Source organism: Ovis aries, chromosome 18 (genome assembly GCF_016772045.2).
Source record: "Ovis aries strain OAR_USU_Benz2616 breed Rambouillet chromosome 18, ARS-UI_Ramb_v3.0, whole genome shotgun sequence".
NCBI lineage: Eukaryota > Metazoa > Chordata > Mammalia > Artiodactyla > Bovidae > Ovis > Ovis aries.
In genome coordinates this window covers 5,814,372-5,841,209 of record NC_056071.1, presented here as the reverse complement: position 1 = coordinate 5,841,209, position 26,838 = coordinate 5,814,372, and the positions used below count along the sequence as shown (strand labels likewise).

Here is a 26,838-nt window from a genome sequence, read left to right as displayed (position 1 = left end):
CTCCTTGCAGTCCAAGGGACTCTCAAGAATTCTCTCCAGCACCACAGTTCACAAGCATCAATTCTTTGACACTCAGCCTTCTTTATGGGCCAACTCTTACAACCATACATGACTACTGGAAAAACCATAGCTTTGACTAGATGGACCTTCATCGGCAAAGTAATATCTCTGCTTTATAATATGCTGTCTAGGTTGGTCATAGCTTTTCTTCCAAGTAGCAAGCTTCTTTTAATTTCATGACTGCAGTCACCATCTGCAGTGCTTTCGGAGCCCAAGAAAAGAAAGTCTGTCACTGTCTCCATTGTTTCCTCATCTATTTATCATGAAGTGATGGGACTGGATGCTATGATCTTTGTTTTTTGAATGCTGAGTTTTAAGCCAACTTTTTCATTCTCCTCTTTAACTTTCATCAAGAGGCTCTTTAGTTCCTATTCCCTTTCAGCCATAAGGGTGGTATCATCTGCATATCTGAGGTTATTGATATTTCTCATTGCAACCTTGATTCCAGCTTGTGCTTTATCCAACCTGGCACTTTGCATGATGTACTCTGTATATAAGTTAAATAAGCAAATTGAGTGAAGCTGTCCGACTCTGCAACCCCATGGAATATAGTCTCCAGGCCAGAATACTGGAGTGGGCAGCCTATTCCTTCTCCAGGGTATCTTCCCAACACAGGGATCAAATCTGGGTCTCCCGCACTGCAGGTGGATTCTTTATCAGTTGAGCCACAGGAAAGCCCAAGAATACTGGAGTGGGTAGCCTATCCCTTCTCCAGCAGATCTTCTTGACTCAGGAATCAAGCCAGGGTCTTCTGCATTGCAGGTGGATTCTTTACCAACTGAACTATCAGGGAAGTCCAAAGTGGAAGTCACTCAGTTGTGTCCAGCTCTTTGTGACCCATTAGACTGTGCAGTCCATGGAATTTGGAATTCTAAGCAAAAGGTGACAATATACAGCCTTGACATACTCCTTTCCCAGTTTGGAACCAGTCCATTGTTCCATGTCCAGATCTATCTGCTGCTTCTCGACTTGCATACAGATTTCTCAGGAGGCAGGTAAGGTGGTCTGGTATTCCCATTACCTTCTTCCAACAACACAAGGGACAAGTCTATACATGGACACCACCAGCTGGTCAATACCAAAATCAGATTGATTCTATTATTTGCAGCTGAAGATGGATACGCTCTGTACAGTCAGAAAATATAAGACCAGGAGCTGACTGTGGCTCAGATCATGAACTCCTTATTGCAAAATTCAGACTTAAATTGAATAAAGTAGGGAAAACCACTAGACCATTCAGGTATGACCTAAATCAAATCCCCTATGGTTATACAGTGGAAGTAACAAATAGATTCAAGGGATTACATGTGATAGATAGAGTGCCTAAAGAACTATGGACAGAGGTTTGTAACATTGTACAGGAGGTGGTGATCAAAATCATCCCTAAGAAGTAGAAATGCAAAAGGGCAAAATGGTTGTCTGAGGAGGCCTTACAAATAGCTGAGAAGAGGAGAGAAGTGAAACGCAAAGGATAAAAGGAAAGATATACTCATTTGAACACAGAGTTCCAAAGAATAGCAAGGAGAGATAAGAAAGCCTTCCTAGGTGATCAATGCGAAGAATAGAGGAAAACAATAGAATGGAAAAAACTAGAGATCTCTTCAAGAAAATTAGAGATACCAAGGGAACATTTCATGCAAAGATGGACACAATAAAGGACAGAAATGGTATGGACCTAACAGAAGCAGAAGATATTAAGAAGTGGCAAGAATACACAGAACTATAAAAAAAAATCTTCATGACCCAGATAACCACGATGGTGTGATCACTCACCCAGAGCCAGACATCCTGGTGTCAAGTGGACCTAAGGAAACATTGCTCACTATGAACAAAGCTAGTGGAGGTGATGGAATTCCAGCTGAGCTAATTCAAATCCTAAAAGATGATGCTGTGAAAAGTGCTGCACTCAATAGGCCAGCAAATTTGGAAAACTCAGCAGTGGCCACAGGACTGGAAAAGATCAGTTTTCATTCTAATCCCAAAGAATGGCAAGGCCAAAGAATGTTCAAACTACCACACAATTATACTCATCTCACACACTAGCAAAGTAATGCTCAAAATTCTCCAATCTAGGCTTCAACAGTACATGAACCAAGAACTTCCAGATGTGCAAGCTGAATTTAGAAAAGGCAGAGGAACCAGAGATCAAATTGCCAACATCTGTTGGATTATAGAAAAATCAAGAGAATTTCAGAAAAACATCTACTTCTGCTTCATTGGCTAAGCCAAAGCCTTTGCCTGTGAGTATCACAATAAACTGTGGAAAATTCTTAAAGGAAGCTATAAACAAGGTGCAAAGACAACCCTCAGAATGATGGAAAATAACAGCAAATGAAACAACTGACAAAGGATTAATTTACAAAATACACAAGCAGCTCATGCAACTCAATACCAGAAATATAAACAGCCCAATCAAAAAGTGGGCCAAAGACCTAAACAGACATTTCTCCAAAGAATACATACAGATGACTAATAAACACATGAAAAGATGCTCAACATCACTCATTATTAGAGAAATGCAAATTCAAACTACAATGAGATGCAACCTCACACCAGTCAGAATGGCCATCATCAAAAAGTCTACACACAATAAATGCTGGGAGGGTGTGGAGAAAATCTTCTTGCACTCTTGGTGGGAATATAAATTGATACAGCCACTATGGAGAACAGTATGGAGATTCCTTAAAAATCTAGGAATTAAACTATCATATGATCCAACAATCCCACTAGTGGGCATATACCCTGGGAAAATCATAACTGAAAAGGACACATGTACCCCAATGCTCACTGTAGCAGTATTTACAATAGCTAGCACATGAAAGCAACCTAGATGTCCATCGACAGATGAATGGATAAAGAAGTTTTGGTACATATGCACAATGGAATATCACTCCGCTATAAAAAGGAACACATTTGAGTCAGTTCTAACGAACTGGATAAACCTTGAGTCTATGATTCAGAATGAAATGTCAGAAAGAGAAAACCAAATATCATATATTAATGCATATACTTGGACTCTAGAAAGATGGTACTGATGAACCTATTTGCAGGGCAGCAATGGAGATGCAGACATAAGAACAGACTTGTGGACACAGTAGGCAAAGGAGTGTGGGATGAATTGAAAGAGTACCATGGAAACATATATATTACCATAAGAAAAATAGATAGCCAGGCATATATGATAAAATGAGCTCAAACTAGTGCTCTTTGACAACTTAGAGTGGTGGGATGGATTGGGAGGTGGGAGGGAGGTTCAAGAGGGAGTGGACATATTTATACCCATGGCTGCTTCATATTGTTGTATGCCAAAAACCCACACATTATTGTAAAGCAATTATGCTCCAATTAAATTAGATAAGTTTTTTAAAAAGATGCGTCTGGTCAGCCAGGCTGCAAAGAGACATGGATGATCATGCCTGGACCACAGAGAGGCCTGGGGGTCTGGGAGGAGGAGAGCAAAGGATCAGCACGGCCTTCAGAGATCTCCCGCGCCCACGACTCTGCACTTCCCGGCACCCTCTTCTCACCTAGGAGCCCTCAGCATCAGGATGGTGGCAGGCAAGCAGATCTTGCAGGATGAAGCAACTCAACAGAGGAAAGGCCACATCCCACAAAGGCAAGTCTGAAATATGCCCCATAGGGACCACAGTGAGGCGGCAGCTGCTTCTGTTAGAGAAGAAGCCTGCTTTCCCAGATCCTCCTGCCTCAAGAGGTGTCTTCAGTTCTCATTGAGTGTGTCTTCCCCAAGCTGGAGGTGAGTGGGACCCTTCCCCCCACAGTAGCCTAACAGGGTGGGAGGGTCTACCTGGCGTGATTATTTAAAAGTGTGTCCACTCGTCTGCTCCGTCGAGCTCCTGGCCAATGTGGAGCCGCTTGGTGTGGCCTCACCCCTGCAGGAATCAGGACTGCCTTAGAATCGGGGTCATGGAAGCCCCCTCACCTGTGTCAGTAGGAACCCTGCCAAGTGCACAAACGGCATGTCGGCGTCTCGGGCTTCAGTCTTAGAGCTCAGACGTGCAGAGAGCACCGTCATCCTTCGCTGTCAGCACCACCCTTCCTTGGTAAAGCACCCTCTCGGCAGACCCCCAGTACACGCACACATTGGGGACGTGCCTGTGTCTCCCCTGTGTCTCCCTGAAGGGCCGGAGCCCCCTCGCCCCCACGCAGGTCAGGGTGGAGAGAGGCAGTCACGTGATCGAGGGCAGGCCTCAGAGGCAGTGACACGTGGCTGAGGGAGCAGAGGGGGCCGTCCCCACAGCCCGGCCACCGACCTCCGCACAGGCCTCGCCCTGAGGGCCCCTCAGGCGCTAGCTGTGCTCCAAGCAGGTCCTCTAGCCTTGGTCGGTCCCACTTCTGACGGATGCCCTTTCTGCTTGTCTCCACAGCTGGGAATCCTGTCTGGGGAGCTGACTAGTGCACACTGAGCAATGTAGAGGGAGGCACTATTCATGGAACCCCAAACTCCACTCAGCACCTCAGAGATTCTTCAAATGAACCATTCAAATTTAACTTCGAAGTTTAAACTATTTTAAAATTAAACTGTTAAAAAACAGGGATTTAAACATTTATAATAGTAGGCTACCTTTGGGGGCACACCTCTGGAGGACGTGAAGGAAGCATGAGGGAACCTTCTGGGGGCTGAGAACATTCCATATCTTACTATGAGTATTGCTCTGAGAGTACAGGGATATGATTACACAACAATGTGGGCCTATTTAATGCCACTGAACTATCCACTAAAAAATGGTTAGGATGGTAAATTTTATGTTATAACCACAATTTTAAAAAACAGATTAAAACTGGACTCAAAACACTCCTTTAAAATTATTTCAATAAATAAGAGATAAACCAGAAAACAAGTATAGGCATTAATGTTTTAAATCCATCAAGATTTGTATGCTTTACTTCCTATAAGTTATATCCTAAATAAAACAACAAAGCAAAAAAAAAAAAAAAAAAACACTACTACATACCAAATACAAAATGTTGATAAACCCCAAGCTTCCCCAGTTTCTCAAGGTACCAGACTATTTTATTTTCTAAAGGACTCAGGACAGCCCCTCCTACTACAGCTGGATTCTGAGATTTGAGGCAGCTGCTCAAAATCTCCTGGCGTTGGCAACTGCATATCTATGTGATTCAGATTATTTTTCCACTCTGTGGGACGCTGGAATGACAAAATCATAGTGACAGATTATGGGTAGGTAGTAGCCAGGATTAGGGAAAGACAGGGAAGGAAAGGGTGATTCAGGGCCAGCCTAAGGGAACTGTTTGGCAGGGACGAACCAGTTTTGCTCTTGATTGTTGAGGTGGATGGACGAATTTACACATGACAAAATGTCATGGAACAACAGGTAAAAGCAAACCCCAAAATGAATGAATGGAAAAATCAGTGAAACCTGAACAAGATCTGTAGTCTAGTTCACTGCGTTGTCCCAATCAGTTTCCTGGCTTTGGAAATCCACTACAGTTAGGTGAGATGTCACTATAAGAAGCCCAATGATTGATAAGAGACTTTCCTGTACTATTTTGACAACTTAAAGAACTTCTATAATTATTTCACAAAAAATGAAGATAAAAAAAATATAGAAGTAAACTGGATGAGACTGCTGTAGGACTTCCATAAGCCCAGTGTTCAAATTATTATTTTCATCAAATGCACCCATTATTCTTACTGGCTAACTGGATACAAGTAAATTGTGACATATTAGGATAAATGTATACTAAATAAACACCATGTGGGTTTTGTGACTGTTTTTAAAGAAACTGACAGTATGTGGTTAAGTGTCAAATGAGTAACATTATGGATTGCACTGGGTCCTCCCCCAAACCGTAAGTTGAAGCCACAACCCTCAGCATGGAGATATTTGGGGACAGGGACTTTGAAGAGGTAATTAAGTTTAAATAAGGTCATCAGAGTGGGGCTGTGATCGAAGATAAGTGGTGTCCTTATAAAAAAAGGAGGCTGGGGCACAGGCACACACAGAGAGAAGGCACGGAGGACCCTTCTCTCGAGCAGGGGATGGCCATCTGCAAGCCAAGCAGGAAGTTCCAGGAGACATCGACCCTGTGGACGTTCCCATTCTGAACTTCAGCCTCCAGAACTGTGAGGCAGTAACTGTCTGTGTTTAAGCCTCCCAGTCGTGGTATTTTGCTATAACTGCCTAGCAGATGAATATAGGTCACACGGGTATGTGGTTTAGATGAGGGAAGGACGCATGAGAGAGCCAGCTGCTGTGCAGATATGATAGTGATATATTCAAAAAAAATTAAAGCCAGCTCTAAATGACATAAAAGAAAACCATTTCATCAGATGCACACCAATTCAAAAATATTGGCGTCTATTCATTTGCATTCAATTTTATTCCCTCATTCAATTAACAGTGGTGACCCAGCCTCTCTAGCCCTGCTAAAGGACACAGCACACGAGTTAAAGCTGTCAGAGCTGACTTGTGAACACTGGGACAGAGCAGACAATCCTCCAGATAGCATATGCTTTGGCAGTCCCGGCAGGGGACTGCCAGAGGTGGACATACCCCAGTCCTCTCCAGTCCCAATCAGACTCAGACGGGCATCAGCTAACCCTCTCTTGAAGCCTCCTGCACGTTGCATTTGTCTAGTAATTCCATTATGGAGACAGCTCCCAAATAACAAAGCATGGATTGGCTAGTTGGTTTTTAACACTTAGTTCTCAGACTTTAGAGGATTGATAAAGTATAGTATAAAAAAATCATTTTTAAATTCTACAAGGCGGCATAAATGCTAGCTATCATTCTACAAGATTTGGAAAGACCTTATAAGTGACCTTGTCCAAAGTGACCGTTTTACGGATTATGGAGATTTACTAAGGGCTTCCCATGTGGCTCAGCCGGTAAGGAATTGGCCTGCAATGTGGGAGACCTGGGTTTGATTCCTGGGTTGGGAAGATCCCCTGAAAAAGGAAATGGCAACCCACTCCAATAGTATTCTTGCCTGGAAAATCCCATGGACAGAGGAGCCTGGCAGGCTATAGTTCATGGGGTCGCAAGGAGTAGGACTGAGTGACTTCACTTCACTGAAGGTCACCCAGCTCGTGTGTGGCAGAGCCAAAGCAAAGGCTCGGGATTACCTGCTGCCAGGACTCAACGGGAAGCACAGGTTTGTAACATCTGCTGCTGCTACTGCTAAGTTGTGTCAGTCGTGTCCGACTCTGCGACCCCTTAGATGGCAGCCCACCAGGCTCCCCCATCCCTGGGATTCTCCAGGCAAGAACACTGGAGTGGGTTGCCATTTCCTTTTCCAATGCATGAAAGTGAAAAGTGAAAGTGAAGTCACTCAGTCGTGTCTAACTCTTAGCGACCCCATGGACTGCAGCCTACCAGGCTCCTCCATCCATGGGATTTTCCAGGCAAGAGTACTGGAGTGGGATGCCATTGCCTTCTCCGTGTAACATCTGAATTCCACAATAATAGATATATTCAATTCTATATCATTTTCCTTCACTTTTCCTATAATTCAGTTCCAAACTGTGCTTCTGATGGTTCAATATTTCAACCTCCTAGTGAATAGAAGTTTGTGCTACAGCAGACAAAACTGGCCACCCTCTTGGTATTTCCCCTTAGCCAAGTACTCTATTTCTGCACCCAAAGACCGGTTCCAATTCAAAATCTATGAGAGGTCTAGAGCAAGCCAGACATAACTGAGGACAGGAGAGAAAGAAAACAGCAAGTGAAGGGGAAACTGGGGAAGGTGGTACAGGCTGAAGGGCTAGGGGAGAGGGGATCGGTATTTTCCTGTGTTACGTGTCAGTATTGCTACCGTTCGAGCAGAAAGCGATGGGCCTGGTGCCAAGGCTGAGAAACACGCCATTCCCACCACCCTGCAGTCACATCTCACCTCTGAGGACACTTGGTGAAGCTTCTGTCTCATGACCATCATGTAACTCAGTGAGGTCCCCCTCCTCACTGGTGATCAAGAGGCAACCCAGTGAGTCACCTCGGGGCAGCCTGGAGGCTCCTCCCCTGGGCTGCACTTTACATTTCTTCCTTATTAACCCTTTGTCTAGATGACTTCTGCCATAAGAAATTGCAACACTTTGTAGGAAAGAAGAAAAGCAAAATAAAATCAAAGACCAAATTTATCAAAAACAGAGGGAACAGAAAAAGCAGAGCTTCTCTAAGGATGGCGCTTTCAGACTGGAAGGGTTATCACGTCTCCATGTTATCAGAGAGTACAGAGTTATTATTTAACTCTAAACTTACCAACGGTGTCACAAGGTTCATCTTTGTGTACGCAGAAATCTGTCCTAAAAAAATTTTTAAAAAGACATAGTCAGGTGTGTGCAGTACCTCCAAGAATAAGAGAAGAAAACATGTCAATTAATTTTGATTACTTGTCTTGCCAATAACAAAGTTATTACTTTGTCATGAATTATAATGAAAAATAATAACTAGCAGTGTGGGTTTTTTTTTTTGCCAAGATTTCCAACTGATAGGCCCAGTAACCCCACATAAGACCCTGTTTTCATAACTAAACTATTCCACACATAACACTTAGTTGCTGGAAAGACTCCATCCAATGATGGAAGTTGCAGAAGACGATGCTTACCAAGTCATCGATCAGAGACAATTATTTGTCAGTATTATCACATTAATAGTGACTTCCTAAGTTACTCTACTTGGGCAGGAACAGGTTTTATATGCTTGAATGAACATATATCACTTACACTAGAACACAACAAGAGAGTCATTTCTAAAAGTTATATTTTGGGACTTCCCAGGTGGTTCAGATGGTGAAGAATATGCCTGCAATGCAGGAGAACCAGGTTCGATCCCCGGGTTGGGAAGATCCCCTAGAAAAGGGAATGGCAACCCACTCCAGTATCCTTGCCTGGAGAATCCCATGGACAGAGGAGCCTGGTGGGCTACAGTCCATGGGGTCATAATGAGTCGGACACGACTGAGCTGGTAACACACTGGGGGTCCAGTGGCTAAGACTCCACACTCCCCATGCAGGGGGCTGGGGTTCAATCCCTGGTCAGGGAACTAAGATCCCACATGCTGTGTGGCGCAAACAAACAAACAAAAAGTTATGTTCTTTAAAGCTCCCTGGGATTTCCCAGGTGCGTGGCTCTGTACAAATGAAAAGCAAAGATGCTTGAAATCTGGTATAGCCCTGGTTCTGCAGGTACCAGGGGCTCCATCTGGACCTTTCTTTCTGCCCATAAATGCCTACAGGTGGACGCTAACCAGAGCACTGGCTGAGGCGGTATCTTGCCCAAGACTCAGCAAGAACAGCAGTGCCTGGCCCCACGCTCATTCTCCCGTGGGGACCTGTGGGAGCTCGGAGAAATCCCCCCCTCATCCACTCCAGTGAAGCTTCAGGCTGAAATTCGTTGTAAGGCACCTCTTTTCATTTGACTTAAAAAAACTCTCTGGGAAGAAAACCAGGGCCAGCCTGACGATGCGGGCACTAAGCAATGCTGAGAACGAAAGTGGTGTCCTGCCTGGGCTGTACACCGCCTTCCCTTTCTGACAGTCCACCCATTTCGGCATTCAATGTCCTCCATTCCTCTCCCACCTTCTATCAAAAAAATCTATTCTCAGGGAAGGGATCTCCCGCTCACACTGGGGAAGATGACAAGAAGGCAGTGCAATACCATCAGCTTTCCTTTTCCCTCCAGCCCACAGCACATTCTGTCCTATTGTCTCCATAATGTAACCTGGGCTTCCCAGGGAGTGCAGGGGTGAAGAATCTGCTTGTCAATGCAGGAGATTCAAGAGACACAGCTTCAATCCCTGCGTCAGGAAGATCCCTTGGAGGAGCAAATGGCAACCCGCTCTAGTATTCTTGCCAGGAGAATCCCATGGACAGAGGAGTCTGGAGGGCCATAGTCCATGGGGTCACAAAGAGTTGGACACAACTGAATGACTGAGCACAGAACAGAACAATGTAACCCATGCCTAACACCCCTCAGCAGTATGTGGCTGCCCACATGAACGGAGCAAAACCTGCGTGTTCCCAGCACCAGCTCTGCTTCAGGCTGGCTTGAACGCTGTCAAAGATTCTACCGAGCCCCTAGACCATAAAGTCCAGATCTGTAGGCGTGAAGACTCCACGTGGGGTTCTGAGGTACAGAATACCCTGGTCGAGCCACCACCTCAGGCCTGCCAGGCACCCCAGACGTCCTGCGAGCCCAGAGGAAGGGGCAGCCGGCGGGGTGCAGCAGCTTGGAGGGGCGGCCCTGAAGCTGGGACAGAAAGCGGGAGGCAAGTGGGCCAAGGCGCTTGGCAACCCACCTGAGTGCTGCTGACTGCACTTCTAATCTTTCACAATAAACATGTATTTTGGTAATCAATTTTAAAACAGTTTTATCAAAGGATAAAAGGAAGCCTTGAAGACCCCCATGCTTTTCACAACCCCCTCCAAAACCAAGGGAGCCTCCGTGGAAATGGAGATGGAATAACCATAGGGAAACAAAGACTCGTGCCTTGCTTTTTTCTGTCAAAGATAACTCTCAGAAGACTAATTACAGGCAATAGAGAGTGGCAAGGAAGACGCAGAGGCAGAGAGGAAACCAAATAAAATTAGGAACATAAATATATTCACAGGCCTTGTATTTAACCAACCCCAACTCAACTTTCTTGACCTGACACTCCCCACTGGAATGTTCTGAGCATGTCACTCACATACACACATACACACACAACCAGACTGGCCTGAGACCTCGCTCCAGGGTTTCCCAGAGCAAGCAACTGAAAGTGTCATCCCATTGCCTCACTTGGGCAAAGGGAGAAAGGCTGTGTGGCCATTAACTCATAGGAGAGAACTGAACAGGCTGACAGGGCTGCTGAGGGAACCGGCCGCCCCTCCTCCTGTCTGGCTCTCTGGCCAGCTTGGGAGAAGACGCTTAAAGGGCACGGTGTGTCCTCTCATCGCGGCCTCCCTGTAGGGAAATGGGTGGTCCCAAGAGACAGACCCTGCAGCATCCCCCGCTGCTTCTCCTGAGGAGGTAGGTTCACAGGGGGCCAAGTTCAATTAGAGGCCTGCTTTGAAAGGGTCATCAAAATCTGAATATTCTCCCCCCTTCCTGTTCACGGTCCTTTCTGAGAAAAGGAAAGTAAAGCCATCCGCCTGCAGGGGCAGCTTCATCTCTAGGTTCCCTGGCTCCTACGTGCCAGAAGGGCTGCAGGGGTCAACAGAGAAATGGAAAAGAAAAAATAAAAAAGTGAGGGTTCCAGTGCAGCTCTCCAGTCGTTACGTCAGCTCACATTCACATTCCACTGTTTGTTTCTACCTCAAGAAAAGGCTACGTGGATCTACAGGCCAGAGCGGGCTCCACGGATGTCTGAGCTGTACCATCACACAGGCCCCTCACCCAGAAGCCTCCCATCCCCCAACCTGCTTTAATGCTCTGCTCTCAGCGTCTTGAAACTCTTGACAATGTTTTAGCGTGCGATCCCACGCTTTCTTTCTGCACTGGGCACAAGTTACACAGCTAATCCTGTACATCTCCTATTGCCTGGCATATAGTTGGGGCTTAATACTGACTCCTTTATGAAATGACTGGCATACATTTCCAGGCCACTTTCAACATGCCTTATCAGCTCCCTCATGGCCTTATCTTTCCCCAGTGTTTAAAAGTGTAACGCCACAGGTACCCACCGATCTGTCCCATGAGCAAGACCAAAGGCTGAGAGAAGACCATCCCTGGGGCTGGGAAGGGACTGGGTGGAGTCACATGGGAAGAGAAAGGGGAGGGACAGCTGGACACGTCCCAGGGGTCATGCTCTGGGCTGGCCACACGTGTCCCTACAGCTATTTTCCAGGAGCACAGACCTGGGTCTTGGGGGTAAAACTCCTGGCTTTCTGGAGGAGATGTGGAGCCAAAGGTGAGGCCACGACAGGTGTGAAGCTCCCTGAGGCCCAGTCTGTGTGGGTCCTGCCTGGCCCCCAGGCTCAGTCTACTGAGAGGTCCTTGCTGGCCCCACACGGCTGCAGCTGCTGGAGACACAGCACCCACCACTCCTGTCTCAGCAGCTTCTGCTTGATGTGATGTCATGCTCCCTTCTCAGCGGCTGGCCATATGTACGGCTGGTGGGTGCCCAGGAAGATATGCTCTCGGGCTCAGCCACAGCCCAGATGGAAAACAAAAGGCAAAGAAACCACACCGGCCAGCCCCAGGACTGGAGGATGCCGGCCCCTGAATACGGCCAGCCTGCACGGCCTCCAGTTAGACCCTCAGTGCAGATTACTCTGGGGGGAAGGGCCGCTGGTCCAGAGCAGCAGCTGCCTTGCACCTGATTTCCCTGTGAAGATGCCAGCCCATCAGTATCCCAGCCCAGGGAACCGCAGCTCATAGCCTCTGATTTCTAAACGGTGCGGCTCAGTCCCGTGGGCTTCCAGCCCCAGCTCTGTGGCTGCCACCCTGTCCTCGTAGGAGGGCTTCAGTGTAACGTCTCTGAGGACCCAGGAGATGGACAGCACTCCACAGTTTACCTATCATTAGTAATGTTGTTATGAATAGAGGTGTATGAATACTTCTTTAAAACTGTGCTTTCAGTGCTTTCAGAAGTGAAACTGCTAGATCATACGGTAGCTCTACTTTTAATTTTTCGAGGAACTGCCATCCTGTTCTCCACAGAGGCCGCACCATTTTACTTTCCCACCAACAGGGCACAAGGGTTCCAATGCTTCCACATCCTCGCCAACACTTGTTCTGTTGTCTGGTGTTTTGTTTTAATAACAGGCATCCTAACGTGTGTGAGGTGTAAAGAAGAACATTTTTATGCAAAATATTTCCAGTATGGTAAATAAGCTGTTGGGACACAGGAAAAAGAGGAGAAAGCTGAATGGGAAGCATTCTGAGGCTGAGGGTGCATTCAGACTCTCTCGTGGCGTTTTGTAAAAAGGCTAATCCAGAAGCTTTGTCAGCACTAACTTTGGTAATATCTATCGCCTATGATAAAAAGGCTATTTGTTCCCAAACCAAAACCACTTACAAGTATTTTCTCCCCTAGACAAGAAAGGAAACAGCAGGAAGGTGAATAAGCAATATAGAGGAAATTCCCCTAGGTTATTTTTAACAAAACACCAGAATTTATACATTTCATATAGTATTTATGTAGACCACTTTCAAGGTAATAAACTTGGAAGTTTAGCTGCGTATTCCAAAGGTGATATTATACAGAGCTCCTTTCTAGGAAAATTTGTCCTCCTCATCGAATTATCATTTGGAAAATCAATCACATTAATCTATAGTCACCTATAGACAAGGTTCCCAAGGAACCATACCTGTTCCCCAAATCAAACCCATTCTCAAAGGCTGTAGCATACACTTAGTACAATCCTCAGTGCTTTACCGAATGCCCCAGAGGCTCGAAAATCCATTTCAAAGAGCATGGAAGCCTCTGATTAGTGAGTGTGGGGGCCAGAGCTGCTGGAAGAGATGGCATCCAGGGGTTCCCATCACTGACAGGGGTGGGCAAACGCAGCTTAAAGCAAGTACAAGGTCGTGCTCACCCCTTGTCTTTGGTGCCTAGTAGACCACCAGCCACATGTAAGCAATTGGAATTACTGGATAGACTTCTCAAATGTCCCGTTATACATTTAATCACGTCTTGTAGAAGCAGCAAGTGTTCTCGTAAGGGATCAGTGAGCTACGGACCACATTTTAACCCTTTAGACCGATGAATCATCTACACATGTGATTAGGTATCTCTTCGGTGTCTGGTGTTGGCAATGTGCATGTTCTAGGTTCTTTGAGAAGGCTAGTGAGCTGTAATACCTGGTGCCTGAGGCTGAGATCACAGAACACATCTGGCTACCTTCAGGACGACATCAAGCCAGGGGCCTGTACGTGGCCCAACAGATACAAACTGAGAGCCTTTCTGGGCTCGAACCCAAAGTCTTAAACCAGATTTAACTCCTCTTAGAGGAGTAGGCTATCTTCATGCTAAAGACACAGTAAGCTGTTCCCTTTCTCTGAACTCAAAGAAAAAAGAAAGCATTTAATTTTGAAAGTAGTTTCTTAAAAAACAAAATCTTAAAACCAAGGTTGATACATTCATTCAAAAAGTAAAACACTATATTTTAATCTAGTGGGTTAAACTGTCATGAATCATTTCCACATATTTTCTAAAAGGGGATTTTGGTGAGAACACATAGTACATTTTATTTACATTACTGAGGTAAAACAATCAAGGAAAATCAGTTTTTCCAGGAGAGATTTGAGACATAGGAAAAAATTAAATGGCCAAATCTATACCTACAGTGAGTTGAATTGTGTCCCCCAAAAGACATGTTTAAGTCCTAACCCCCGGTCCCAGGGAATGTGATCTTATTCGGAAAGAGAGTCACTGCAGCTGTAATCAAGTTAAGATGAGGCCACACTGCATTAGGCTGGGCCCCAATCCAGTGACTGGTGTCCTTACAAGAAGCAGGAAATGGGGACACGGGGAGAACACCACGGGACGATGGGGGAGAGACCGGAGAGGTGCGTCCACAGACTGGGGATGCCCAGGACTGCGGCCACCTCCGCAAGTCAGGGAGGAGGAGGGATCCTGCCTCCTGGCTTCAGAGAGAGCAAGGCCCTGCCCACACCTTGACTTCAGACTCCTAGCCTCCAGAACTGTGAGAAAATACATTTCTGGTTTTTTGAAGCCACACATTTTGTGGTAGTTTGTTACCGCCGCCCTAGAAAACTAAAATAACATTGCTGCCATCTACACAGAGAGATGCCTTTGATTACTACTGCCCAGCAGGGTCCCTGGCTCCCCTCTCAACCAGGAAGAGTACATCCAGCTCTGCAGACGTGAAGCTCAGTTCCTGGCTTCAAATGGAACCTCTCTGTGAATTCCACGGGCCTCTCTGCCTGCTGCTGTGTCCTGAGAGTGCCCATAGATGGGGCTGTGTACAGCACACACATTCACCTACACGGACTTCTTGAAGCTGCCTTGCACAGGCTCAGTTGCTTTAGTCATGTCCTACTCTTTATGACCCCGCCAGACTCCTCTGTCCATGGGATTCTCCAGGCAAGAATTACTGGAGTGGGTTGCCATGCCCTCCTCCAGAAGATCTTCTTGACCCAGGGATCGAACCCATGTTTCCTACATCTCCTAGACTGCAGGTCGATTCTTAACCGCCGAACCACTGGGGAGCACAGACTTCCCTCAACAGGAAAACTGGGGCATCCACTCCCTCCAGTTAGGAAGCAGCCTCATACACACGTGAGCTCTTTTCAGTGAGCATTATATTTGGTGTTGGGAAGAGGCAGTAGACAAATTTTCTTGAAGTTTTAAGAGTCTTGGGTAACTAGAAATCAGTAGTTTTATATTCGTAACAGCAATAACAATAATAATAGCTAATACTGTTGTCCTTACTTTGGGCCACTATGAAAGCGCTTCCCATGCTCATTTAATCCTCACATCTCAGAGGCAGAGCCATCATTTATCCCCATTTCACAGATGAGGAATTCAAGGTTCAGACAAGTGGCCAAAGGTCTGATTTTCAAGCCTGGATTTCTCTCCAATGGGAAATGCCTTCCCTCTCACGTCTGCAGCTCCAGGCCAAGTCCAGCTTTACCTGGTCACAAATACAGCGGCATCCACGGGGGGCGTGTCGTCCTTGCCTCCTGGAACCTGGTTGTTGCCGAGGTACCGTGCACCTCCGTACTCTTCATTCTGCCAGTGACAGAAGCTCTCCAGGGACCGCTCACCATGATGCCCAATGGACAACTTGGCCTAAAAGAAATCGGGGGGCAGTTACAGAAGCAACTTCCCAGGGAAGCCAGAGTTTATGTTCAGACCACAGTGCGGGTATTAAGGAAGAGACAGCTGCTCACAGGGGCATTATTCAATGTCACCTACCCACAGTGCTGGTAGGCAGATGCAGAGACCCAGAGAGAGGCTACCAGGGCCTTACCTATAAGTTAGGATGAAGACTATCTTATTAAAGAAAAGCTTTCTTCCTTTTGGCAAACTGAACAGCATACCCAGCTTTTTCATCTGCACTGCTTAACTCTTTAGGTAACACTTTCGTAAGGAAATGTACTCAATCAAGACCAGAAAACAGTGCTACAGTGCAACCAAATTTGGCCTGAAGCTTGGTATAGCTCCAAAAGGCTAGCCGTGATCCCAAAGATCTCAGCGTCAACTCTGCACTCGGGAGACATGGGAGAATGAAGGCAGGGAGACAAAGGTCCACTGCTCAGGGTTCCCCGAGAGGCTGAGGTTACGTGCACGCCAGTAGCAGTGGCTGTCCCCCTCCCACCAGGCATCCCGGGTCCCTGGCCTGGGGCACACTGCTGCCACCTGCAGAGCCAGGGACAGAGGACAAAACAGAACACCTGGACTCCTCCTCAGCACTCAACAGCCATTAAGAAGCCTAAGGACCAGATACGTTTTCTGTTTAACTGTGCTGATGGAGACTTACAGGACGTTGTCGTAGCAGGACAAGCTTGGTAACCTGAATGTTGACTTTAATTCCAAGGCTCTGGTGCTGAAACATATTGTATACCTGCCAAGAGAGAAAAAAAGAAATGTAGAGAGATACAAAAAAAAAAAAAAACCAACAGCAGTATCCTAAAACAAACAAAAGATATTAGATAAAAACTAAGGATATCTGAACAAACTATAGACTTCAGTCAATAATAATCAACAACACTGCCCCATTAGTTATAATATATCATATTAATGTAAGATGTCAATTACAGGGGAAATTGTGAATGGGAATTCTATGTACTGTCAATTTTTTAATAAATCTAAAACACAAAATATAAATGAATGAAATATAAATGTATTCATTTATAAATTAATGAAATATAAATTATGTTCATTAAATGTTAATTACTTTAAAATATTTTTTAAAAACTGTGTTCTTCCAGTACAAAAAAATCTAAATATATGATTTGCAATCATATATAAATACATGAAATTCAAATTTCAATGTTCATAGATATTTATCGGAACAAAAAATACATACATGTAAGATATATAACCCAGATTTTATTTAAAAGGCCTTCTGAGACAGAAAAAATTCCCATAAATATAAATTCCTCAAAAGAAACTTGCATAACAGGAAACTCTGGAATCACATACATGTGAGGGCATACAAGCTTACATGCAAAGACCAACTGGAAATAAGCTGGTTGGAAAAAAATGCATAGGATGGGTGAATTTGAAAAAAAAAAAAAAAAGAAATAATGTCAGCTGATTCTGGAGTTTCCTGCAGGAGGGTGAAGAGGATCTTCCTGACGGGATGGGCAAAGTCCGTGCCTATGGCCCTCTGCCACGTGCCAATCTGCATCATCCCTAACCCTCCTCACAACCCATCACAGGTGGTGTCTCCACCAACCTCGATTCAATGAAATAAAGCCACTTGCTCAGGACTCACAGTCAGTCAACTATGACCATAATCCAAATCTAGCCTTGTCCAGCCATAAAGGTTACATTCCTATTTTACCTGAAGTCCTCATTCTAGCCAAAGTTTGTCATGAGATACAGTAACAGAAAAGCATACGCCCCCTTAATTCTGCACCTCTTGTTGGTAGAACGTAGTTACAGGGGTCTCAACATCAAGAAATCACAGAACTCAAGGGGAAGAAGGATAGGAAAAGTCAAGTAAGACAGAAAAATGAAAGTTGATGTAGATAGAAAAAAAACATTGGATTTGAGGACCCCCAGATCATGACATCCTCCTGAGTTCCTTCTCAGGAGAGAGTGGGATTCAGGAGGCAGAATGGACTAGGTCATAAGGGTAGCAGTATAAGATACAGAGGGAAAAGGTAAGAACCTTTTAAATATTCCCTTTTCCTTTTAAATTAGGAAAATACTTTTGTTTCATTATGTCCTTTTCCCAATGTTATTGATATATAATTGCCTTAGGTTCAGGTATACAAAATGATGCTAATGCTGGGAAAGATTGAAGGCAAGAGGAAAAGGGAACAACGGAGGATGAGATGGTTGGACAGCATCACCAACTCAATGGACATGAATTTGTGCAAACTCTGGGAGACGGTGAAGGACAGGAAAGCCTGATGTGCTGCAGTCCATGGGGTCGCAAAGAGTCGGACATGACTGAGCGAATGAATAACTAACATGATGATTATATATCCTATATACCACAGTATATATAATATAGTAAACATATACATATCTCAAAATGATTACCACAGTAAGTTTAGTTAACATGCCTCACCCCACACAGTTACAACTGCTTTTCTTGTGAAAGAACTTTTAAGACCTACTCTCTTAGCAACTCTCTAGAGTTTCCCAGCAGCTCAGATGGTAAAGAATCTATCTGCAATGTGGGAGGCCTGGGTTCGATCCCTGGGTCAGAAAGATCCCCTGCAGAAGGGAATGGCAACCAACTTAAGTATTCTTGCCTGGAGAATTCCATGGACAGAGGAGCCTGGCAGGCTACAGTCCATAGGGTCACAAAGAGTCAGACACAACTGAGAGACTTTCACTCTTAGCAGCTTTCAAATATATGATACTATAGTGTTAACTATAGTCACCATGCTGTACACTACATTCCCAGGACTTATTTGTCTTATAACTAAAAGCTTGTACCTTTGACCATCTCCACCCGTATCCCTACTCTCAGCCTCTGGGAACCACCAATCTGTTCTCTGTATCTGTAAGTTCAGGTTTTTTTTAGATTTCACTTATAAATGAGATCATACCATATCTATTTCTAACTTACTTCACTTGATTTTGAATATGTTACTTTTTTCCTGATAGACATAATCTAGAGGGAGAATTTTTCAGCAGGGGCCTGAAAACTCTCTCTCTAGGACATCAGCAGCAACAGAAAGCAATGGCTGCAGCCAACAGCGTGGCCACAGTTAATCCAGGCCATGAGAAGCTGGACGCAGCACTGGGCACGGAAGCTGCAGAAACCAGGCACGCAGTGTCTGAGCATCTGTGCGACAGAGGAATTAGCTGTGCCAGTGCTTGGACTTTTCTCTTTGAAAACTATTATTAAAGCAAAGCAATCTTCATGTAATTTAATATTCTTTCCCACAAGGAAAAAGACAACATATTCAGTTCTTCTGTTCTCACTCCCTCCTTCCAAAACTTTTTCTTTCCTTAAGAACAAAATTGCAGTCATTTTTTAAATTCTGGATCATCTGTAAGCCAATTCTGAAGTCATGCCTTAGCTACCTATCCCCAAACCTGGGTGAAGAAAGGAAAAGCACATAACTTTTTCCTTGTTTCGATAGTCTGAGAACCACCCAATGGCTATAAATCAAATTTTTCCAGAAATATTCAGCCTTAGGATTGGGCCCAAACTAGAAAACCTCAATTCAAAACATGAAAACTGGGAAGAATAAAAACTTTAAATTATGAGGGAGAAAATTCAAGTCACAGAGGGTTTCAAAGCGCAATCGAAACATTGCCTGTAACAGTAACACCAGCCAAAGACATTAAAGAATGCTGCAGGTTTAAAGGAACAACGCAGGAAACCAGTTCTCAGGGTGTTCTGACACAGCCCCAGAAAGCAGCATAAAGAACGGAGCCTGAACGTAATGACACAGGTTTCAGCAAGGACAGAACCATAGGGACACAATCCCTCCGCAGCATTGCTGCGTTTTTCCTCTCCACCTGAGGACAGTTCAGTACATTCTGTATAAGGCTCAGGTGCCATCCTTGGAACAAATACACAAAAAATACGTGAGCTGGAGCAGGAGAAAAGCTTCATGCTCCAGGAGCTGGGATGGAGGGCGAGATGGGGACCTGTTTAATGAGCACCGAGTTTCAGTCTTGCCAGATAACAAAGTTCTCAGGTTTGGTTGCTCAACAATGTGAATACATGTAGCGATCTTGAGCTGCACACTTAACAGCTAAAATGGTAAATTCTGCTATGTGCATTTACCAAATTAAAACTTATTCATTAGCTAACTTAAGAAGCCTCATGCTCTCAAGATGTTCTCTAGGAAGCCTGCAGGAAGCTACCCGCCTTGATGTGTAACCGGGAGGCTCGCGTTCAGGAGAGTGGGTATGGGAACCTGATCGCAGCTGAAGCGTCTTGTCCCAGGGGCAGACACGCGCTCTTCCGTGGGGGCCGGGACCAAGCCAGGCTGGCCAGCTGAAAACCCGACGGCACCCGAGAACACAAAGCAGCAGGCCTCAGAAACGTGTAGCAAAGGCTGCCTGTCTTCCTCGCCCGTGTGGAAATGCACGCTCGGGAGAGCCGTGGAGGTGGCGGCCCCATGATCTTTAGGGAGACACCTGGTTGGAGAGGGAGCGGCGCAGTGATGTCTGGAGTCTGTCCCGCTCCGGCTGGCTGCGTCCTGGCGCGCTCAGAGCCCCGGCTGCGTCCACCGCATCGGCACCCGGGGGCTGAGCCGGGGCCCTGCAGCCAGCAGCGCAGCAACCTGGGGACACCGTCAGGGAGGAGCAGACAGGGACAGGTGACGGGGCACGTGGAAGGAGCTGGTCCAAGGCCGGGTAGGGGCGCTGTTCGCAGCGCCAGGCCGGTGGGGTGGGCGGGGAGGGTGCTCACAAGAGCACCACCTACCAGCGTGACTCAGGGCCTCCCTAGGGACAGAGCGGAACCAGAGATGACACGCTCACATCGCCGGCTGCACCCACCCAGGCCCCACCTTGGAGGGGGCTATATTCTCCAGCAGTCCCTCTGACCGGGGTCCCTGAAGCAGCAGCAACACCCCATGGGCACAATTTGGAAATGCATTCTGGAGCCCACCCCAGACCCAATGAATCAGACAGCCAGCGGGGAGACGAGCCGTCTGCATCCACCAAGCCCCCCAGCATCCCTAGGCTGTGGGAACCAGTGAGCCTTCCAACACACCGCCAGTCTCTGCTCACCAGAGAGAGGCTTGTTGTATGTTTCACATGGTAATTGAGTCAAATTGATGTCATTTTTCCTCCAAACAGAACTCGCCTGGAATGTCTCAGGTTTTCGTTCCACTCTGTGGTTGTTAAGGAAGCTAAAAACAACCAAAGCTCTGTCAAGTGGCCCCATTTTCCAGTTTGGCTGCCCGGACCCAGGGCTTCGAGTGTCAGCACCACCTGTTTCCGTCTGCAATTTGTTCTGGAAAATATTCCTGCTCCAGTGTCACCGCCACCCCCAAGCAGAGGAGAATCAAGTCATGCATACAGAAAAGGCACTACAGCACAGTTGGAAAATCAGCCAGATTTTCAAATCACTCAGGGCATGGGCTGCAGCTTGCTGACAGCTCAGAGATCCAGGTCTGGGCGAAGTGTCTCTCTTGACACGTAACCGCACAGGTAAGCATTCCTGCAATGGGACGAGGACTGCTGGACACACAGCCCAGCGGGACCCTAGCTCCCTCTTAGCCAGGAGGGAGGGATCTTTTAAGTCACAGCTGAGCCGTGCAGCAGCCTTTCAGCTCACTCACCGCCAAGCTGAGCACCGGGGCACCACGCCCTGCCCTCCCATCACCCACAGAAGCACCTCTCTCTCTGCCTCTCAGATGCCAGGATGACCCTACTGGCCGGCTCCTTATGTCAGGGCAATGCCTTCCCTTCTAAGTAGAGGGTCATCATCACAGAGCTGTCCTTAGATGCCCTGGTCACTTGCTACCATCTGGATCTTTGTGTAGCATTTTTTAAAATTTGCACACAACTCTCACAGAGCTGTCTGCTGGGTGCTCTCGGTTGGCGCCACCCCATGAGCTCCTTGAGGATGGGAAGTGTTGTGGTCCCTACTTGATCCCTAGAAAAGTCCCCAGCACACATTAGGTACCCAGTAAAAATATAACTGAACGGAATTACTGAGTGTATCTCATTTTATTTTTTTATAGTGATAAAATACATACAGGGTTTCCCAGGTGGTACAGGTGGTAAAGAATCCACCTGCCAATCCGGGAGATGCAAGTGGGTTCAATCCCTGGGTCAGGAGGGTTCCCTGGAGGAGGAAAGGACCACCTGCTCTAGTATTCTTACCTGGAAAATGCCATGGACAGAGGAACCTGGCAGGCTACAGTCCATGCGGTCGCAAAAAAAGTCGGATGCAACTGAGCCACTGAGCACACACACAGCTCACACAAAATACAGATAACCGAAACTTTCCCGTCTTAACCATGGTTAAGTACACAGTTCAGTGGCGTCAAATGCTGTCACTGCGCCACCATCACTACACCCATCCTCACAGCCTTTCTGTCTGCCCAGACGGAACCTCTCACCCCCTAAACAGCAACTCACTCCCCTCTCCCCTTAGTCCCGGCAACCCACCACTACTTTCCATGTCTATAAGTAAGACTGCACCAGGCACCTCTTATGAGTGGAATCATACAGAACCTGTCTTTTGGTAATTGGCTTATTTCCTTACCATAATGTACTTAAGGTTCACCTACATCATATCATAGCATGTGGCAGAGTTTCTTCCCTTCTTAAATTTGAATCATATCCAATTATGTATGTGTCCTTATACATAAATACATACACACACGTTTGCTTATCCTTCAGTGGCTACTTAGGCTGTTTCCTCCATTTGTGAATTATTTGTGAACAATGCTGCCACGAACAAATAAATATCTCTTGGAGACTCTGCTTTCATTTTGTGTATATACCCTGAAGTGGAACCACAGAATCATGTATCTTGTGCTGCTGCTGCTGCCAAGTCGCTTCAGTCGTGTCTGACTCTGCGACCCCATAAACGGCAGCGCACCAGGCTCCCCCGTCCCTGGGATTCTCCAGGCAAGAACACTGCAGTGGGTTGCCATTTCCTTCTCCAATGCATGAAAGTGAAAAGTGAAAGTGAAGTTGCTCAGTCATGTCTGACTCTTAGCAACCCCATGGACTGCAGCCCACCAGGCTCCTCCATCCATGGGATTTTCCAGGCAAGAGCACTGGAGTGGGGTGCCACTGTGTATCTTGTGAGTGAACCTCTTTTATGCTCTGGCCTGTCTAGAGTCTGGACACTCTGCTGGGATTTAAAAAATTTTTCTCTTTTGGCTAAGGATGCTGTCTTCACTGGGGGAACCTCCCTCACTGGGTGAGCTCTGGACAAAGGAAGGAACCTTCTTTCTACTGCAGAAACTAAAGCAGGTGAAAACTCACTCTGCCTGCCACCGAAGCCTTGGCGGGGCGCGGGCAGTAGAGAGATGGCCGCAGGACACACAGTGGCTCTAGGACCACGGCCACACTCCTGCCAGAGCTCAGCCCTGCTCTCTCCTGCTGTCTGGCCTCCCTCCCTGCAGCCTCCTGCCCCTTACCTTCCCCCAATTCTGATGCTGCTGACCCAGCCTCCCTTTTGATCCTGGGCTCCTCCATACACACCTCCTAAACACAATTCCTCTTCTGCTTCAGTTAGCCCAGGTACGGTTTCTTCTCAGTTCAGTTCAGTCACTCAGTCATGCCCGACTCTTTGCGACCCCATGGACTGCAGCACGCCAGGCCTCTCTGTCCATCACCAACTCCCGGAGTTTACCCAAACTCATGTCCATTGAGTCAGTGATGCTATCTAACCATCTAACCTTCTCCTCCCGCCTTCAATCTTTCCCCAGCATCAGGGTCTTTTCCAACGAGTCAGTTCTTCGCATGAAGTGGCCAAAGTATTGGAGTTTCAGCTTAAACATCAGTCCTTCCAATGAACATTCAGGGCTGATCTCCTTTAGGATGGACTGGTTGGATGTCCTTGCAGTCCAAGGGACTCTCAAGAGTCTTCTCCAACACCACAGTTCAAAAGTGTCAATTTTTTTGGTGCTCAGCTTTCTTTATAGTCCAGCTCTCACATCCATATATGACTACTGAAAAAACCACAGCCTTGACTAGACAGACCTTTGTTGGCAAAGTAATGTCTCTGCTTTTTAATAAGCTTAGTCTAGGTTGGTCATAGCTTTCTTTCCAAGGAGCAAGCAGTTTCTTCTGCTTACAGTCAAAACCCTTGACTGAGCCAAGCTCACTCCTCTCTAGGTTACAGAGCTTCTTTCTTCTGTTTTAAAATGAGACCACTCTGCCTGATGCCAGGGTTGTTTTATTACCTCTTCCATGCTTCACAAGTCCTCAAAAACAACCAAAGTGGTTCTGTTCTCATCCCTTCTTCTGGTTCTCTACAGACTGACTCAAAAGGACTCAGAAGTAAATTCGTTCGTGGCAGCCAAGCATGCTCTCAGAACAGTTCTTGCCCACTGCGCTTGTTTTCTCAGCTCCATCTTGATACCTCCTCCGTGAAGGACAAGGTGTGAGCTGGGAAGAGAGATGGGGCAGAAAGGGACCACCCACAGAACAGGGTGGGAGCTGTAAATATGTAATTATATTTATGTAGAAACACTTCCTGCCAGAGTTTAGGACACCCCATCTGTGTGATATGCTTAGAATACAAAAGACATTTCAGAAGTAAATTAATCAAGGAATTAGAAAGGGAAAGCCAGTGTTGACACAACTTCAGTGCTAAATCCTTTGCACAGGATGTTAGAAAATGGTATTAATCACTCATTTATGAGTTCACAATGCCACAAAAATGTCTTGATTATCTACACAGGTACAACGCGCTGGGAAACAACAGTGAAGGTACATACAGCCCTACCTTTGAGCTTATAGATGGCGCAGATGAATAGTCAGCAGGGTGGATGTTTAAAAGATTCTGTTAAATATGCAGTATACGAAATTTACATTTTTAAGTGCATGGTTTAGCGGCATTCAGTACACTCACATTGTTGTGGAACAGTCACTATTTTCCATCTATAGAACATTTTCATCTTCTCCAGTTGAAACTCTGCAGCTATTAAACACTCACTCCCCACTCCCTGCCCCGCTGTAGCCCCTGGTAACCACCATTCTGCTTTCTGTCTCTGTGAATTTGACTACTCCAGGGACCTCATTTGAGTGTAATCATACAGTGTTTGGACAGTATACTTTTGTGACTGGATTATTTCATTTAACAAAATGTTCTGAAGGTCCACCCATGTTGTAGCATGATCAGAATTTCCTTCCTTTTTTAGGCTGAATGATAATTGAGTGTATATACCATATTTTGTAAATCTCTAAAGAGATGGGACTACCAGACCATCTTACCTACCTCCTAAGAAATCTGAATGTGGGTCAAGAAGCAACAGTTAGAGCCTTACTTGGAACAAATAACTGGTTCAAAATTGAGAAAGGCTGTATAGTGTCCCCCTATTTAACTTCTATGCAGAGTACATCATGCAAAATGCTGGGCTGGATGAAATCACAAACGCCAGAATCAAGAGTGCTGGGAGAAATATCAACAACTTCAGATATGCAGATACCACTCTAATGGCAGAAAGTGAAGAGGAGCTAAAGAGCCTCTTGATGAGGGTGAAAGAGAAGAGTGAAAAAGGTGGCTTAAAACTCAATATTCAAAAAACAAACATCATGGCATTTAGTCCCATCACTTCATGGCAAATAGGGAAAAAGTGGAAACAGTGGCAGATTTTATTCTGGGGTGTGGGGGGGGCCTCCAAAATCATTGGGGATGGTGACTGCAGCCATGATATTAAAAGATGCTCCTTGGAAAGAAAGCAATGATAAACCTAGACAGCATATTAAAAAGCAAAGGTGTTACTTTGCAGACAAAAGTCCGTATAGTGAAAGCTATGGTTTTCCAGGAGTCAAGTATGGATGTGAGGTTGGACATAAAGAAGACTGAGCACTGGAGAATTAATACTTTTGAAATATGATACTGGAGAAGACTCTTGAGAGTCCCTTAGGCAGCAAGAAGATGAAACCAGTCTATTCTAAAGGAAATCAACCCTAAATATTCGTAGGAAGGACTGCTGCTGAAACTCTAATACTCTGACCACTTAATGCAAACAGCTGACTCATTCAGCTGAGTCTGGGAAAAAGACCCTGAGGATGGGAAATACTGAAGACAAAAAGAGAAGAGGGTAGCAGAGGATGAGACAGTTAGATAGCATCACTGACTCAATGGACATGAATTTAAGAAAACTCTGGGAGATAGTGACCTACAGCGAAGCCGGGTGTGCTGCAGTCCCTGGGGTTGCAAAGAGTTAGACGCAACTTAGCAACTGAATAACAACCACCCCAGCAACCACATTTTGTCTACCTATTCATCCTTCCGTGGACACTGAGTTACTTTCTCCTTTTGACTATTCTGAATAATGCTGCTATGAGTGTGGGTGTACAAGTTCATGACCTTGCTTTTATTTCTTTTTGGTTTATACTCAGAAGTAGATCATATTTTAAACTCTATTTTCTTAAGAACTATCACACTGTTTTCCAAAGGAGTTACAGCATTTTACGGTCCCAAGAAAAGTACACAAGGCTGCCCATTTCTCCACATCCTTGTCAACACCTATTATTTTACGCTGTTTTAGTAATAGCATTTCAATGGGAATGATGTAATATCTCACTGTGGTTTAGATCTGCATTTCCCTAACGATCAATGGCACTGAATATCTTTTCATATGAATATCTTTTCATATGATATACAAATTATAAGATTTGTATATCTTCTTGTAGTAAAGTCTATTTAAGTCCATTTTAAAATGAGGTGGTTTGGATTTCACTGTTGTTGAAATCTCTGTATATTCTGCATATTATCAGATACGTAATTTGTAAATATTTTCTCCCATTTTGCGCTCTGCCGTTTCACTTTGTGGACCGTGTCCTTTGGTGTACAAAAGTTTTAAAATTTGGCGAAGACCAATTTACCTACTTTCTTCTGTTGACTGTGCCTTTGGTATAATATGCAAGAAATTATTACCAAATGAATGTCATGAAGTTTTCCCTTTTAGGATTTTTATAGTTTTCAAGCTCTTACATTCAAGTCTTTAACCCAATTTGAGTTAATTTTTGTATATAATGTTAGGTCAGGGTCCAACTTCACTCT

At 45.5% G+C, this 26,838-nt stretch overlaps 1 protein-coding gene across 4 annotated transcripts in view; it reads right to left on the bottom strand.

Annotated features, from left to right (window-relative positions):
• The window catches only part of ADAMTS17 (ADAM metallopeptidase with thrombospondin type 1 motif 17), a 392,113-nt gene that overhangs the window by 282,029 nt on the left and 83,246 nt on the right, over positions 1 to 26,838 (bottom strand). For all 4 annotated transcript variants that reach the window (XM_042235032.1, XM_042235035.1, XM_042235033.1 and 1 more), the window contains exons 5-7: positions 16,471 to 16,554; positions 15,622 to 15,779; positions 8,301 to 8,344 (exon numbers count right to left, since the gene is read on the bottom strand). In XM_042235032.1, coding sequence (XP_042090966.1) covers positions 8,301 to 8,344; positions 15,622 to 15,779; positions 16,471 to 16,554 — 286 coding nt within the window. The remainder of the gene's footprint in view (positions 1 to 8,300; positions 8,345 to 15,621; positions 15,780 to 16,470; positions 16,555 to 26,838) is intronic.